Consider the following 16,022-nt stretch of genomic DNA (forward strand, 5'->3'; position numbering starts at 1 on the left):
CAGACGAGGAATAAGGGTCTTATCTAGCGAAACGATCGGTCATTTTCTACAAAAACACAAACACGTCTTTATACAGACTTCATCAGGAATTCTTCAAAAAGGAACACAAAGAATGGCCTTCTCAGCTGCCATAGTTGCAACTCTTGCGTCATCAGAACGGAGTGTTCAACGAACCACTGTTTCCGTTCAAAAGACGTTTTGCAACGTTTTGTTGGGGCTATAATTTTTTTTTCTGATTGCTGACTTTAATCCTGTTACCTTTTTTGCAAATCAAACACGTTAATCAAAAGATGTTAAAAATCATGGCTGAACTTTTCATCACACTTGAAATTACTTTTGTGCTTTGTGCTCTGTTTTATTCACATTTGGCATATGTACTGTAGTGGGTCATCCGGATTTTCAAGCATGCAGAAAAATTTGCATACTGTGTACATTTTACATACTGTATATACTGAAGAAAGAGTAAGAGTTGTACTTAGGTTAGCAAGCTATAATAAACATAGCCTTAAATTAATATTTGTTCTTTTGGAGTCTTGCCCTGGGTGCTGTGATTTATTATGTACAGTCAAACCAACCAACATTTTTGATATGTTTTTACTAGTGGTTGCAGGACACTATAGTTCATTTATGTAAGTAAGGATAGCTAAATAAAGTAAACTGTGACATATTATACCCAAAAATTCTTCATACAGTGGACTACCAGTAAAACTGATAAAAATTTGGAACCAAAAATTATTCAGACACTTTGACCTGACCATGTTTCGCTTAAGTGTGATCTGACATAATTAAGATTGTTTTTTTTCTGACACAGTTTAACTCTGAGATCTTGTCATATTTTATTACCATTGTTTAAACTAAAGTGAATAAACTGTATTAATGAATGAAATGTTCAAGGTGTCTGAATAAATTTTGGTTTGACTGTAAATTGAAATGCATTATAGAAATCTTTTTATATTATTTTATGTAATTAATTTATTAGAGATGAAGTCTGCAGTTCTGTGCACTAGCTTCACAGAGCAGAATAGCAAAAATTAAAAATTTAAAGGAAAACAATAAAGCTTCAAAGACCCCTTACTTTAATAGCACCAAATTAGTTTATTATCAAAATAATATCATTTAAGTTATTATAAAAACAATGTCATAGCTTTTTGTCAGAACATTTAATGTGGTCCTATTCACATGTTCCATCTCAGGTAATACAAAACACATAGTTTTTAATAATGTATCAGTAAATGTTAAAATTAACATTAAGATTAATAAATGCTGTAGAAGTATTGTTCATTCTTCATTTATGTTAACTACAGTGGTTAACTAATGTTACTTAATTAAAACATATAGTAAAGTTTTACCATGATTTTACATATCTCAAATTTCACTAAAAAATAGATAGAATAGGGCAACATTTTGGAAGTGTTTCAAAGGCTGTGCAAGACATAATAATCACACACAATGTCAACAACACTTAATATGTCTTCATCTCTCTTTTCATTGAAATATCCCATTGGAAAGTGATATTCCCCATTGAAGGCCGAGATCACAGTCGCTTGAAATCCGCCAGAACACTGAGAGCTGAATTCCAGCCGGCTGCACCCATAACACCTCCACCTGAATGAGAAAAGCTCAGATAAATGCTGGAGAACACAGGGGAGGTCATGCACGTCAAGCTCAATATTTACCTGACCTGGTTTTATGAAACATGATATCACACTGATGACATTTCTAAACCCAATACGTACTGTTTTACGTATTGGGCACAAACCTGGATGGCTGCCACTGCCACATAAGTACAATCCTTTGACGGGTGAGCGGTAGTCTGCGACGGAGGGCAAAGGTCTTGCCAGGTAAAGCTGGTCCAAGGACATTGAGCCATGAAATATATTCTGTTGCATAAAAAATACATGAAATTAATATTGGGAATGATATGACAAGCAAACTGACAACAATTAACTAAGATTTAGAGAAAAAAATTATCTTAGATTCTGTATTATTGTGAAAATTACTAACAAAACAATACATTTACAAAATGTCCTTGTAAATGTCTATTAAATTAATTATATTATATGTTCATACCCCTCCAGTGAGACCAAACACTCTCTCAAGATCAGGAGGGGTCAGGATGTCTTTGCCCACTATTGACTTTTTAAATCCAGGAGCGTAACGTTCAACCCAGTCGAATGCTGTGAAATGGAAAACAAAGTACAAATTACAACAAAGATCTTATTACTTCAAGGCATGTGATATCACTGTGGTAGCACAAACCGTGTCACTGTGTTTAAAAGGTAGGTAGTTCATGCCTGCCTATCAGAGTGTGAATGGTTGTGTGGGAATGTTGGGGCAGTCTTGAAAAATACACAAAATATCACATAAAAATCTGGACAAGAAACCCTGTTCTTGTTTTAGAAATTTTATATTTTATATTATATATTTCTGAAGGATCATGTGATTTTATTGTATATTTTACTGTGTTTTTGATGGAATAAATGTATTCTTGGTGAGAATATGAGACTTCAAAAACAGTCAAAATAATTATTCCTTATAAACTTTTGACCGGTAGAATATATATATATATATATATATATATATATATATATATACAAACCCGATTCCAAAAAAGTTGGGACACTGTACAAATTGTGAATAAAAACAGTATGCAATGATGTGGAAGTTTCAAATTTCAATATTTTATTCAGAATACAACATAGATGACATATCAAATGTTTCAACTGAGAAAATGTATAATTTTAAGGGAAAAATAAGTTGATTTTAAATTTCATGGCATGAACACATCTCAAAATAGTTGGGACAAGGCCATGTTTACCACTGTGTGGCATCCCCTCTTCTTTTTATAACAGTCTGCAAATGTCTGGGGACTGAGGAGACAAGTTGCTCAAGTTTAGGAATAGGAATGTTGTCCCATTCTTGTCTAATACAGGCTTCTAGTTGCGCAACTCTAGTTGCTGTCTTAGGTCTTCTTTGTCGCATCTTCCTCTTTATGATGCGCCAAATGTTTTCTATGGGTGAAAGATCTGGACTGCAGGCTGGCCATTTCAGTACCCGGATCCTTCTTCTACACAGCCATGATGTTGTAATTGATGCAGTATGTGGTCTGGCATTGTCATGTTGGAAAATGCAAGGTCTTCCCTGAAAGAGACGACGTCTGGATGGGAGCATATGTTGTTCTATAACTTGGATATACCTTTCAGCATTGATGGTGCCTTTCCAGATGTGTAAGCTGCCCATGCCACACGCACTTATGCAACCCCATACCATCAGAGATGCAGGCTTCTGAACTGAGTGCTGATAACAACTTGGGTTGTCCTTGTCCTCTTTAGTCCGGATGACATGGCGTCCCAGTTTTCCAAAAAGAACTTCAAATTTTGATTCGTCTAACCACAGAACAGTTTTCCACTTTGCCACAGTCCATTTTAAATGAGCCTTGGCCCAGAGAAAATGTCTGCGCTTCTGGATCATGTTTAGATATGGCTTCTTTTTTGACCTATAAAGTTTCAGCCGGCAACGGCAAATGGCACGGTGGATTGTGTTCACCGACCTTTCTGGAAGTATTCCTGAGCCCGTGTTGTGATTTCCATTACAGTAGCATTCCTGTATGTGATGCAGTGCCGTCTAAGGGCCCGAAGATCACGGGCATCCAGTATGGTTTTCCGGCCTTGACCCTTACGCACAGAGATTGTTCCAGATTCTCTGAATCTTTGGATGATATTATGCACTGTAGATGATGATAACTTCAAACTCTTTGCAATTTTTCTCTGAGAAACTCCTTTCTGATATTGCTCCACTATTTTTCGCCGCAGCATTGGGGGAATTGGTGATCCTCTGCCCATCTTGACTTCTGAGAGACACTGCCACACTGAGAGGCTCTTTTTACACCCAATCAGTTGCCAATTGACCTAATAAGTTCCAAATATGTCCTCCAGCTGTTCCTTATATGTACATTTAACTTTTCCGGCCTCTTATTGCTACCTGTCCCAACTTTTTTGGAATGTGTAGCTCTCATGAAATCCAAAATGAGCCAATATTTGGCATGACATTTCAAAATGTCTCACTTTCAACATTTGATATGTTATCTATATTCTATTGTGAATAAAATATAAGATTTATGAGATTTGTAAATTATTGCATTACTTTTTATTCACAATTTGTACAGTGTCCCAACTTTTTTGGAAAGTTGCCATGAAATTTAAAATCAACTTATTTTTCCCTTAAAATGATACATTTTCTCAGTTTAAACATTTGATATGTCATCTATGTTGTATTCTGAATAAAATATTGAAATTTGAAATTTCAATATCATTCAATATTATAATAACAATATCATTCTGTTTTTATTCACAATTTGTACAGTGTCCCAACTTTTTTGGAATCGGGTTTGTAAATGTGTTTTTAAAAGAAAATAATGGTGGATGCTATATAGGCTATGTTGTTGAATATATTACTGCGTTAAACACTTGCAAAAATGAACTTGTCAGTAAAAAAAATATTTAAAAAATCTGCAAGGCCTGGAAGACAGCGAACCTCAGCCAGGTGAGAAAAAGTAATGCAAAAGTAATGTAATGCATTACTTTTCATAAAAATTAACTAAGGCTACATTCACATTGACAGTTTTTGGGATTGACAACAGCATTTTACAGTACAGCAACAAATACTGTCTGTATGAACGTGCAATGGGAGTCAAGCCCGTATTCTATTAACCATAGCGACAGTGACCAAAGTAATATCAAAGATGGCGACGTCCATAAAACTGAAAAGTCTTATCACTTTAGATACGATAAGACTCCAATCGAGCCGCAAATTCATCCATAAAATCTTCATCACATCTAGAGAACAGAGCATTCGAGTCGTGCGGAGAACACAAAACTGATGGGGACATCTCTGGTGGAGAACAGTGACTGTATAACTCCGTAAGTTACTCATTGTAAGTTACCAAAAGTGAAACCACACAAAATCCTGCAACACACTGTAGACACGTGTTTGTACACTGCACACCGGCTCTCTCGCACTGTATGATGTGACAGACAACTAGTTGTCCAGTCCTGTTCTGTTCACACAGAGCTGGTTTTACAAGAATGCGGTTGTGAGTCCTGAAAATGTACTGGTGTGTATTAAGTTATAGAATGCGGTTGTCATTCCTGTAAATAACTGAACTGTGTGTGAATGTAACCGTATTAAGGACTCAAATACAGGACTGACAGCCATATTCTTTTGCTGTGTGAACGTGGACTTAATAACGTAATTACTTTTTTGAGGAGTAGCGCATTATTGTAACATTACTTTTAAAAGTAACTTTCCCCAACACTGTATGTAAGACTTCAGAGACCTTTTACACACACAAGCCTTATAATGCCTGTGACTGCAAACGGCACATAAAAATACAAATGAGGTACCGGTGTCAGCAAATCTCTCCCTGTCCTCATCTGTCCAAGCGCGGCGACCCTCCATCAAATATGGGGTAAACTGGATGAAGAGAGACATGACATGACAGCCAGGAGGTGCTAGAGTCGGATCTAGCACTGAGGGGATGGTCATTTCTATCATAGGCCTAAACAAAAACACCAGAAGATGAATCAGGATATAATGTAAATTGCTGTGGTTTGGTGCAATGCATGGAAAACCATCACCATAAACCCCAACCCAGAGCAACAGATGTGCTGTCTGTGAAACCCTGGTCAGGACTTGCAAATCCAGATATCCTGATGCCTTCATGTGTGTATAATGTGCAAATATTAGTTGTTCCATTATAAGCAGCACTGCAGGTTTTGCCAACCTGGAGGATGGGCGTCCCTGCTGGCCCTCCATGTAGGCCTCTTCCAGCACCTCCACACTCTCACAGTTCAGGTGGATTGAACACTGATGATGTGGACCTGGTTTTCCATCTGCACTATTTGGGGCAGCCAAGAAATTAGGCAGCTTGTCCACAGCCACTGTTCATTTGCAAAAAAAACCATCAACAATTTTACTGGGGAAAAAAAAAATCCTCATTAATTAGTTCTTGCAAGGCAGCACTGTTATATTCCTCAAATTGTTTGGTTAGAAACTTGTTCTACATATCAAACTTCAGCAACTAATTTAGACCCAAATGCTTAGCATACAGGAATGTAGATAATTGTTTTATTTTTTATAAACTTTATACTTTTTTTAAATTAATTATAATTGGTTTTAATTATTGAATTATGAATTAATTATGAATCAAGTAATAATTATTTAAACTAAATTAGTGACTGAATATTCATCATTTAAATTAAACGGCAGTGATGATACAATCATAGTATTTGGACATAGATATGTATACGTAGATGCCTCATTCAACTGTCAGGGTATCGTCACTCATAGTAAGAATCAATGATGGCACAACATTGCGCAACTTCTAGTTGTTAAATTCCCAAAGAAATTAGATAACAGGTGAGAATGTGTTGGTTTTGTGTTTTTAATTGTATTAACTCAATATTACATGTTTTACTATGGTACATTTATTGTTCTTACTTTTATTATGGTAACTTGTCAGTTGACGCCTTCGTCTTGTTGTATTGTTTAGTTTAACAAAATCATCTGCTGAAGTCTATTTCATATATAGACATTCATATATGCGTCTTACTACGGTTACAGTCGCTGTCAACTTGCTCTTGAATGTTCACGGGCCTCTCCAATATGATGGACGGCTTACGTATAGCAGCCCATTAAAGGGTTAGTTCACCCAAAAATGAAAATTATGTCATTAATTACTCACCCTCATGTCGTTCCACACCTGTAAGACCTTTGTTCATCTTTGGAACACAAATTAAGATATTTTTCATAAAATCTGTTGGCTCAGTGAGGCCTCCAATGCCAGCAAGACAATTAACACTTTCAGATGCCCAGAAAGCTACTAAAGACATATTTAAAACAGTTCATGTGACTACAGTGATTCAACCTTAATGTTATGAAGCGACGAGAATATTTTTTGTGTGCCAAAAAAACAAAATAACGACTTTATTCAACAATATCTAGTGATGGGCGATTTCAAAACACTGCTTCATGAAGCTTCAAAGCTTTACGAATCTTTTGTTTCGAATCAGTGGTTCGGAGCATGTATCAAACTGCCAAAGTCACGCCCCCCCCCAGTGGTAAACCATTACAATTTCAAAACACTTATGACATAACGAAGCCTCGTTTACTGAAATCACGTGGCTTTGGCAGTGTGATACATGCTCCGAACCACTGATTCGAAACAAATGTCGTTATTTTGGCGCACAAAAAGTATTCTCATTGCTTCATAACATTAAGGTTGAACCACTGCAGTCACATAAACTGTTTTAAATACGTCTTTAGTACCTTTCTGGGCATTGAAAGTGTTAATTGTCTTGCTGTCAATGGAGGCCTCACTGAGCCATCGGATTTTATCAAAAATATCTTAATTTGTGTTCCGAAGATGAACGAAGGTCTTATGGGGTGTGGAACGACATGAGGGTGAGTAATTAATGACATAATTTTCATTTTTGGGTGAACTAACCCTTTAAAACTGCCGCTAATGAGGCATCTATGTATATATTTCTATGATATTTGGACAATGAATTCCAGCTGGTATTCTGGTATGCTTCTATTGCATAATGAATTATCTTTGGTCTTGTCTTGTTTGCTTGCTGAGTGTCAATATAATGACAACGCTTCCTGGAGTATTTACACAGAACCAACACTCTTCTTTTGCAGCCTTGCAAACAGGTTTTTTAATAAGAAAATGCATATTAAGTTCAATGAAATAAAGCATTAAATTATCTGTAATCATACCGTTTATCTTTGTAACAGGAGAGGTGTAGTCAATCTGATCTACGGCTGTGATGAATGCCTCCGGCAGGGCATCCTTTACCAGGACAACCACAGACATCAATTATTCAGAATTGTCATTAACATTTAAGTAAAACAGTTGTTAATTTTTCCACATTATAAAATAGGTTCATTGGGATTCTTAATTTTTGCCTATATATTTCTACTGTAAACTGAACTAACACACTCGCATGTGTACACTGTTGTCAATTAAAGAATAGGGTCACTCCTTGAGTAAACAGATAAAGTGACTTGCTCAAGGCTACAACAGCAGTTGGCAGAATGGGATGACATTAACTGTAGAAGGAATGACCTAGAAATTTCTATAATCATTGCCATATCTAAAACCACTTATGTAAAAACAAATGCTCTTCATTACTTTTAAAAATGAGCAGAACTGGCATGATCTCGGGACATACCATCAGGGCTGTACCTGTGGGGTGAGTTGTTTGAAGGTGACGTAGGGAGTGGCATTGGACAGAACCACTTTACTACGGACTTCAGTTCCATCTGTCAGCACAACGCCCTTGGCACAACCATCCTGACCAATAAGGACTCGTTCAACATCCTACAGGCCCCCAGGAAGGCGACAGTTTAATATCCGTGGGACAACCGGTTCCTTTGAATGAATATGGCTATCATGGAAACAATGGCTCAAGAAAAGGTTACACCTTCTTCCTGAATACTTACTCTGTCTGTAAAAATATCTGCTCCGAGAGAGCGGGCGGAGCAGGCGATTGATTGAGACACTCCACCCATTCCTCCCTCCACATAACCCCAGGCACCTTTCTCCTTCTCCAGCTCACCCATGACATGGTGCAGCAGGACATATCTGCAAGATTAAGCACAGTTTATCATACAGTATCCACAACAACATTAATCACAGGATTTTCTGAATCAGTTTGAACACATAAATGTCTAAGTATCCTCCTCACCCGCTTCCAGGATTATTTGGGCTTGTGTTTGCACCAATCACAGAGTCCGTGGCTAATGTGGCTCTCAACGGCTCTGATTCAAACCAGCGATTGAGCACCTACAGACAAAAAAAAAAAAGCTGACATTTCAACAAACAATGCTTCTAATGCTGTGTGCATTTCATGAAACATCCTCAAATAATTCATTTTTAGGCAATGCTCAAAGTAAATGATGCTTATTTTTATGTGTATTTTTCAGGGGTGTAAAGTATTTGAGCAAATGTAAAATCTTTTTGGATACTTTGTAGTTTTACTGAGTATCAAAGATACTTGACTACACTTTTTAATAAGTATACCTATGTAATTTTTACTCCAATACATTTGTAATGAGTAATGCAATTATGACACCTAACTTTTTCTGCAGCAGTTTATTTCTGCTACAAAAGAAAGGATATCGCCATCTACAGGGCATTGAAGGCACTATATCTTGTGCGTTTTGCTTGTTTCTCACCCGAACTTGTCCACAAGTTTTAACTTACTGTTAAAATCAGATACGGTTTCTAAAGTCTTTTGGTGACCTGTAACTTGAGTCATTTTTGCTGTAAGGTTGGTTTTCAAATACTCTTTACACTTCTGGTATTTTTAATATTTTCAGATCAAACTTTTGAATATACACTACAAGTCAAAAGTTTGAAATAATTATGATTTTTAATGCTTTTGAAAAAAGTTTCTCACAAAGGCTGCATTTATTTCATCAAAACATATATTAAAAACCATAATATTGTAAAATATTATTACAATATAATTTAATTTTCAGCAGCCATTAATCCAGTCTTTAGTGTCACATGATCCTTCAGCCAAGCTCTACAGTGGACATATTTTAATCTGAGCACAATCCCCAAAATCTGAGGACAACAGACCTGATTACAGTCATCTATTGATAATGTGATGAGCAAATGAGAAATGAGCAAATGTAAATAAATGTACAATGCTTGACCACTAGGGGTATTGTCTCAAAATTTCACAGAGACTCTCAGATCACTATTAGTTTTACCTCTTGTTTAGCTTCCTTGCTGTAATTTTTCTATCAGAAAAATCATCACAGAATTGTTTTTGGATTGAACTTCATAGGTTCTGGTACTTATTCAGTCAAATATATTCAAAAATGTCATGCATTTCTTTTCTGTCAAGGTCAGGAGGCATTACCCACCTTCATAACTGGAGCTGTAACAAGTTCATAGAAATCTGGTATATTCTTTCCCAACTTCAACCCTTTAAACATAGAAGCACATGGGTTTTACTTTAATGCTTCACAGTTTTATAAGCCTTAGTTTTATAAGACTCTCTGGCTTATTTAAGCAGCAGCAGAAAAATTGTCTGTTATATAACCATGAAGCATCATTACCAGACTTCAACAAAGGTCTCAAGCTCCTCAGGGCAGATATTCTCTTTCTCAAAGAGCCCTGAGTCAGTCCTGGAATGTCAACGGGTGGAGCATCTAAAAGAGGGTGGATGGCACATGCCAGTCTTTCCAAATAGGTTAAAAAATCAGGATAGACCTTTAGTGATAGGACAGAGCAAAAATCGAATAAATACAGTACATTTTCAGTTAATTGTCAGAGTAGTTTTCACAGTATTTTGCTTTTACAGTCACATGCAAGTTCATTAAAGTGCTCTTGCAAAAATCTAAGTCCTCTAGACATTGACACCAAACCTTGGCATCTTTCTCTGAGAATTTGCCAATCTCTTTTTGGGTCATTGCCAAGTCAGCTCCGAGCAGTAAAGACCGTGATGGCTGCCCTCCTACACCATCCTCCAACATGGGGGTAAATGAATAGGGGTCCCTCATGTACACCTTCAGGCCATGTTTCTGTACAGAAGACACACAGCTGTCATCTTAGCTTAAAAAAGTCATTAATCATCTGCCACTTGTTTCGGTCACACTTTATATTAGCAACAAACTCAAGCTCCTTTGACATTTCTCTTTAAAAAAAATGTTTTAGACTTCTAATTCATGAGTCATGACCGGTTTTTATCTTCTGCACTTTCACATTTGTTTGAAATCTTTGCAAAAACGAAAAAATCTCATGTACATAAGTATTCACAGCATTTGCCATGACACTCAAAATTGAGCTTAGGTACATCCTGTTTCCACTGATCATCCTTGAGATGTTTCTACAACTTGACTGGAGTCCACCTGTGGTAAATTTAGTTGATTGGACATGATTTGGAAAGGCACACCTGTCAATATAAGGTCCCACAGTTAACAGTGCATGTCAGAGCACAAACCGAGCCATGAAGTCCAAGGAATTGTCTATAGACCTCCGAGACAGGATTGTATCAAGGCACAGATCTGGGAAAGGGTACAGAAACATTTCTGCAGCATTGAAGGTCCCAATGAGCACAGTGGCCTTCATCATCCGTAAATGGAAGAAGTTTGGAACCACCAGGAATCTTCCTAGAGCGGACCGCCCGGCCAAACTGAGCGATCGGAGGAGAAGGGCATTAGTCAGGGAGGTGACCAAGAGCCTGATGGTCACTCTGACAGAGCTCCAGCATTTCTCTGTGGAGAGAGGAGAACCTTCCAGAAGATCAACCATCTCTGCAGCACTCCACCAATCAGGCCTGTATGGTAGAGTGGCCAGACGGAAGCCACTCCTCAGTGAAAGGCACATGACAGCCCGCCTGGAGGACTCTCAGACCATGAGAAACACAATTCTCTGGTTTGATGAAACAAAGATTGAACTCTTTGGTCTGAATAGCAAGCGTAATGTCTGGAGGAAACCAGGCACCTCTCATCACCTGGCCAATACCATCCCTACGGTGAAGCATGGTGGTGCCATATGTTTTTCAGTGGTAGGAACTGGGAGACTAGTCAGGATCGAGGGAAAGATTAATGCAGCAATGTACAGAGACATTCTTGATGATATCTTCCAACAGGACAATGACCCTAAGCACACAGCTAAGATAACAAAGAACGGGTCTGCGGGACAACTCTGTGAATGGCCTTGAGTGGCCCAGCCAGAGTCCAGACTTGAACCCGATTGAACATCTCTGGAGAGATCTGAAAATGGCTGTGCAATGACACTCCCCATCCAACCTGATGGAGCTTGAGAGGTCCTGCAAAGAAGAATGGGAGAAACTGCCCAAAAATAGGTGTGCCAGGCTTGTAACATCATACTCAAAAAGACTTGAGGCTGTAATTGGTGCTAAAGGTGCTTCAACAATGTATTGAGCAAAGGCTGTGAATACTTATGTACATGTGATTTTTTTTTTTTCGTTCTTTCTTTCTTTTTTTTTAAAAATTTGCTAAGATTTCAAACAAACTTCTTTCACGTTGTCATTATGGGTTATTGTTTGTAGAATTGAGGAAAATAATGAATTTAATCCATTTTGGAATCAGGCTGTAACATAACAAAATGTGGAAAGTGAAGTGAAGTGCTGTGAATACTTTCTGGATGCACTGTACTATAGGGTTTGGTTTAGGGTTAGTCGCATGTAATTATGCATAATGTATAGTTATTACTACAGTAACTACCTCTAATATGTGTAACAAGGACACTGTAAAATAAAGTTATCCATTATATTTATTTTTATATCAAGTATATTTTAGTTTACCATAAATGCTTATTTTCAACAGTACAATAACATCATATTTCAAAGACAACAGGAGAAATGAAGAAATAACATTTAACAGATTTACTTAAAGTTGGCATGGAACAGTTGTGATAGACTTTTCTTCCCTATTATGACGTACAGTCAAACCAAAAATTATTCAGACATTTTTTGATATTTTTACTAGTGGGTGCAGGACACTATAGTTCATTTATGTAAGTGAGGATAGCAAAATAAAGTAAACTGTGACATATTATACCCAAAAATTCTTCATACAGTGGACTACCAGTAAAATTGATAAAAATTTGGAACCAAAAATAATTCAGACACTTTGACCTGACCATGTTTTGCTTAAGTGTTATCTCACATAATTAAGATTGTTTTTTTTCTGACACAGTTTAACTCTGAGATCTTGTCATATTTTATTTTTTTAAACTATAGTAAATCAACTGTATTAATGAATGAAATGTTCAAGGTGTCTGAATAAATTTTGGTTTGACTGTATATCTGAGTGAAGCTGCTTCTCGAACAAGAAAAAATGTAGAGCAGGACTTGATTTTGTCCATCAGGAATTGATTGGATGGTTGTGGTTGCTATTGCTGTGATGTCACATGAGTGACAGGTTGTCCCGCCCTCGCCCCAGTAAACACGTCATCAGAGAAGAGAAGTCAATACAAGGGTAGTGGAAGTTATTTTGATTAAAAATTTACCAGGGCATATGAATTTTTAAAAATAATAATGATGTTCACAGATAAATCATGTATAGTAAATACTGCAATATCCCATAATAAAACAAGAATTGTCAACTTAGATTTCTTGGAGACTTAAAAATCCTACTTAAGTATGTCAAAAAAAGCAATCTTAAGATCAGATAATTGCATTCAATACAAATTTAAACTATAATTGCAAAAAATAAAATGCAATTAAGTGTCCAAAAACATTACATTCACATTTAAATATAATCGTTTAAAGTAGGCTATATTATTTTCATAATAAGTACTCTTTTTAAAAGTATAGAACATCACCTTGAGCTCCAGGTCCTGGTAGATGTGTGGACGCAGTAAACTGAGCAGATAGGAGGCCCTGGAAAAGTGGAACCCTGAACATAAAAATAAACAGGCCATCATGCAAACTACAGTGATCCAAACAGACTTTTAATATTTCTTTATGGTCAATCAGCAACCTAAACTTAAAGGTCCCGTTCTTCGTGATCCCATGTTTCAAACTTTAGTTAGTGTGTAATGTTGTTGTTAGAGTATAAATAAAATCTGTAAAATTTTAAAGCTCAAAGTTCAATGCCAAGCGAGATATTTTATTTAACAGAAGTCGCCTACATCGAACGGCCAGTTTGGACTACATCCCTCTACTTCCTTCTTTAATGACGTCACTAAAACCTCCGCCCACAGGAATACACAAGAGTTGCGTTTGTAGAGTGTGTTTGTCGCCATGTCGTTGAAACGCTGTTATTTTCATCCCGCAGTCCAATCACCGGGTCTGATTCCGGCTCAAATTGATAGGGTAAAATTAAAGACATGTTTACAATAACACTGAGCGCGTGCATCTCCACGTTATGGTAAGAGGCGTGACTTTTCCGGGCACGGTGCGCTCAGAGCTGTCGAATCACAACACAGGAACCGCTGGCACAATCAGAACTCGTTACGTATTTCTGAAGGAGGGACTTCATAGAACAAGGAAGTCATCAGCCCGTTTTTATGACAGTGGAAACAGCGGTATACAGATAAGTAAATTATGTGAAAAATACTGTGTTTTTTTACACGCGAAACATGAACACATGTTATATTGCACACTATAAACACAATCAAGGCTTCAAAAAAACACGAAAAACGGGACCTTTAAAATGCTTAGACTACACACTGTATGAGTTCTGAGATTGTAATCATTGATGAAAACAAAAGTGCTTTGAGAACCAGCTCTTTGGCCAGTCTGTAAGAGATTTAGGTAACCTTGGTCTGGGTGATAAACCAGAACTCACACCTGGTATAATCTCTTCAGATACGGCTGCTCCTCCAAGGACATGTCTGCGCTCCAGAACTGCTGTTTTCAGCCCTCCCTTCTGCAGATATGCTGACTGGGCAAAATACAACAGAAAGTTTCTTGAGATGAGACTGTTGTGCAATCATTGGTCAGCAACATAATGAGAATACATCTAGTGTGTAGCTACTTACAGCAATAAGGCCATTGTGACCTAAAAAGAAAGAAAAGGATTTTAGGCTGTTTAAATTAAAGAGTCTAAATTCTACAATCATTTACTATTATGTTGAATAACTGTTTAAAACCTGATGAATGTTGCATTATTTTCTCATGAAATGATTATGAAACAGAGTGTGACTGTGGTTCAAAGGTATGCAGGGGTTTGAGTCAACAAGACTTAAGATGCAAAAGCCTCTAAGTGCTGTCTGGAATTTTCTTCTAAAATGAGCATTTTTATCAAGCTCGTATGTTTAGGTTCAGTAAATTCGCTTTTAATGGCAATTAATAGGTCATTTTCATTGCCATTAAAGTGAAATAACTGAACATAAACAGTCTTCATTTTTAGAAATTATTATAAAAAAAGTTTAACACTGCATGTTTTAAATTATAGTACACAAACTTTTATTCCTGCAGGGGGCGCATGGAGGCTCAGCAGGGCGAATTCCGTATTGACTTGCATTAAAAACTTTGGACATTTTTGGTCTCACTGGGGACATTTTTAAACAGAAAATAATAATCGTTTAAAACTATCGATTCGAAAGATTAACATATGGTATACAAATTCAAATTTCTATGAAATTATTTTAACAAAAGCAATCCTCACAACGACTCAAACACTACTGTGACTGGCCCTTTCTGATGAACGATGAGAAAAGACACAGGTCCCACGTGACTAAGTTGTCAATGTGCTACTTCAATAAGTCTTTTTACAGCTAGACAACAACACTGGGAAAGGTAAAATAAAAATACACAGTGAGGAGTTCAAATTATTATTATATTATATGACCACTCGGAGAAAACCCGCGGGCAGAAAGCCCCGCCCATTTAAGTACTCAATTTCGTGCAAATTGCCATGCTGCATTTTCATTCTGTTTCTTTAGGCCGTGCATGAATGTCCGTAGCCTACCTGCGCCGATAATAATCGCGTCATACTGAGGTTTGAGGGCAGTTCTGCTGTGGCTGCCGCGCCGTGTCACTGAAATAAACCCTCTGTGCGCGCGACCTGCCCTGACAGCCGCAGCCATGACGAGTCCTGACAGCCCTCAAACCCAAAGCTCAAACTCCACAACTCCTTCTCTCACCACAGTATATTGGGGGAAAACTCCAAGTAGGCTACAAGGTGCAGTTTTCCTTCGAACACCCCGCCCCCACATGTAAAACTATTCTCAACAACCATATCAGGGGCCCGCAAGTGAGTGCTAGGGGGCCTGTGGAAAAGCAGGGTAAAGATGTAAAAATAAATCAATAATAAAAATTGCATTGAACTAAATAAATACATTTGATTAAAATAAATGTTATATAAATTAAAAAAAATAAAATATTAAATAATACATTACAGTACTATATTGAGTAAAAATGTAATAAAGCCTAATAAAAACAGGCTATTATTTTCAAATAACATTTTATACTCATTTATATATATATATATATATATATATATATATATATATATATATATATATATAT

At 37.0% G+C, this 16,022-nt stretch overlaps 1 protein-coding gene across 1 annotated transcript; it reads right to left on the reverse strand.

The window, feature by feature from the left end:
* Positions 1 to 1,075: 1,075 nt before the first annotated feature.
* pyroxd2 (pyridine nucleotide-disulphide oxidoreductase domain 2) lies at positions 1,076 to 15,714 on the reverse strand. Its single transcript, XM_048205571.1, has 16 exons — positions 15,463 to 15,714; positions 14,531 to 14,550; positions 14,340 to 14,433; positions 13,370 to 13,443; positions 10,444 to 10,599; positions 10,135 to 10,288; positions 9,940 to 10,001; positions 8,751 to 8,848; positions 8,506 to 8,647; positions 8,249 to 8,383; positions 7,780 to 7,852; positions 5,783 to 5,939; positions 5,403 to 5,557; positions 2,071 to 2,177; positions 1,760 to 1,880; positions 1,076 to 1,605 (listed from the first exon to the last, which is right to left on the reverse strand). Exons 1-16 carry the CDS (start codon positions 15,578 to 15,580, stop codon positions 1,535 to 1,537), a joined length of 1,737 nt encoding a protein of 578 aa, XP_048061528.1. The 5' UTR covers positions 15,581 to 15,714; the 3' UTR covers positions 1,076 to 1,534.
* Positions 15,715 to 16,022: the final 308 nt, after the last annotated feature.

Source organism: Megalobrama amblycephala, linkage group LG10 (genome assembly GCF_018812025.1).
Source record: "Megalobrama amblycephala isolate DHTTF-2021 linkage group LG10, ASM1881202v1, whole genome shotgun sequence".
Classification (NCBI taxonomy): domain Eukaryota; kingdom Metazoa; phylum Chordata; class Actinopteri; order Cypriniformes; family Xenocyprididae; genus Megalobrama; species Megalobrama amblycephala.